General features: G+C 40.5%; 1 protein-coding gene across 1 annotated transcript in view; it reads right to left on the bottom strand.

The window, feature by feature from the left end:
- The window catches only part of LOC118324833 (organic solute transporter subunit alpha-like), a 1,681-nt gene extending 376 nt beyond the window's left edge, over positions 1 to 1,305 (bottom strand). The window contains exons 1-3 of the mRNA XM_035657309.1: positions 1,076 to 1,305; positions 298 to 449; positions 116 to 189 (exon numbers count right to left, since the gene is read on the bottom strand). Of these exons, the coding sequence (XP_035513202.1) occupies positions 116 to 189; positions 298 to 449; positions 1,076 to 1,142 (293 nt within the window). The 5' untranslated portion in view covers positions 1,143 to 1,305. The remainder of the gene's footprint in view (positions 1 to 115; positions 190 to 297; positions 450 to 1,075) is intronic.
- Positions 1,306 to 1,606: the final 301 nt, after the last annotated feature.

Genomic DNA, 1,606 nt, shown 5'->3' with positions numbered 1-1,606 from the left:
ATGAGCAAGCACTTGGCAACAGCAACAAGGTTGGGTGGGCTGCCATCTGCCTCGACTGTTAGACCAACAGATGAGATTACAGTCATTCAATTAATTTCAAGACTTGTTAACTCACAGTGAAGCGATGAAGTTACACAGCGAGGAAGAGCGTGGCACATACAGCGCTATGAGGGAGGTCAAGGCAAATACCTATAAAAAGAACATTTAGAGACTGAGATTTTAGGTTTCATGTTGCACTGGGAGAAGTCTAGCTATGAGAGGAGGAGATGTGTGTGCCAGTGAGGAGGTTGATGTTACCGGGTACATTCCTAATATCCACAAGTAGAGCCGTTTTCGTCTGGACGAGGGAATGTGACGCAGGAAGAAGCCCACCTCCTCCAGAAACACCCCCAGTAGAATGACAGCCAGGCCGGCCGGGATGAGAAAGAGCCACAGCTCATCTTTAATGGCTGACAACAGAAATAAAATAACTCCTAATGTATCTTGTTTAACTTTGAACACAGTTCCAATATGATATATAGGTGTAGTTTTCTCCATATTCCCCCCAACTTTAAAATGACAGATTTCTCTGGGTTNNAACACAACTACATATAGAACATAGTTCTAGTTTATACACTGTTTAATGCAGTAATGTTACAGATTATACATTTAATTTGAGCTTGTTTTCTGCCCGTGCTGTTGTTTTGCTGGAGCAGCTCTCACTTGCTGATTCACCGGGCTCCATCTTCTCTCCATCCCACGTATACAACTCAACAACATATAGAACATATACTGTAAAACAAATCTGTAAGTTTACAAGTTTTTCCCGTTTATTTTACAGATTTTTTCTGTTAATACAATTAACATAGCTTTTTTTACAGTGCAGTTCTAGTGTTTATAGGCATTTTAATGAGGAAATGTTACATATTATAGCTTAGAATCTTATCTAAACATTTCCTCTACTGTTTTATCCTTCAGACATTGGCTCAACAAAAATACTAAGACTAAAGCTGAAGTTGATTGTATGCAATGTTTTTATATTCTTTATTAATGCCATTAACATCCAGCTATTAAGTGAGTAGAGAACTGTACTTACCACTAAAGATTTGTGATGACAGAGGGATCTCAGGCCCAATCCAGCTACAGTTGGCCCCTCTTCCCATTCTACATATAATGACACACCTGTACACTTGTACACCTGACACGCAACAAACACACAAACATCAGGAGCAACCTGCTTGTGATTAAGGGCTGATTGACTGACAGCACCAAACTAACCTTGTAGCTCCCCTGGGTCAGAGATGAGAGGCTATGGTGTCTGGAGGTTTTTCACGCTTTTGTCCTGTCACTTCCGTGTTGACCTGAACAAAACCTGTCTGGTTGGTGACATTAATGATTGACTAAGTACAGGTAAGAGGACAGGTGAGGGATCCAAGTCCATCCTGCATAGGGCTAGAAGTTCACCTACTGTAAGAAGAACATTTCATTAGAAAAATACAGCTGTGTAGGTTAGTTAAAGCTCTACTAATCAGTATTCTAAACAGTGGGTCAAGGAATCAGTGACATGTTATCAATATACACTGATCAGCCATTACATTGTGAGCACTGGTGAAGTGAATAACACTGA

This window comes from Morone saxatilis, unplaced genomic scaffold (assembly GCF_004916995.1).
Source record: "Morone saxatilis isolate NCDOM2014 unplaced genomic scaffold, NCSU_SB_2.0 Contig15, whole genome shotgun sequence".
NCBI lineage: Eukaryota > Metazoa > Chordata > Actinopteri > Moronidae > Morone > Morone saxatilis.
This window is presented reverse-complemented; position numbering and strand designations above follow the sequence as displayed.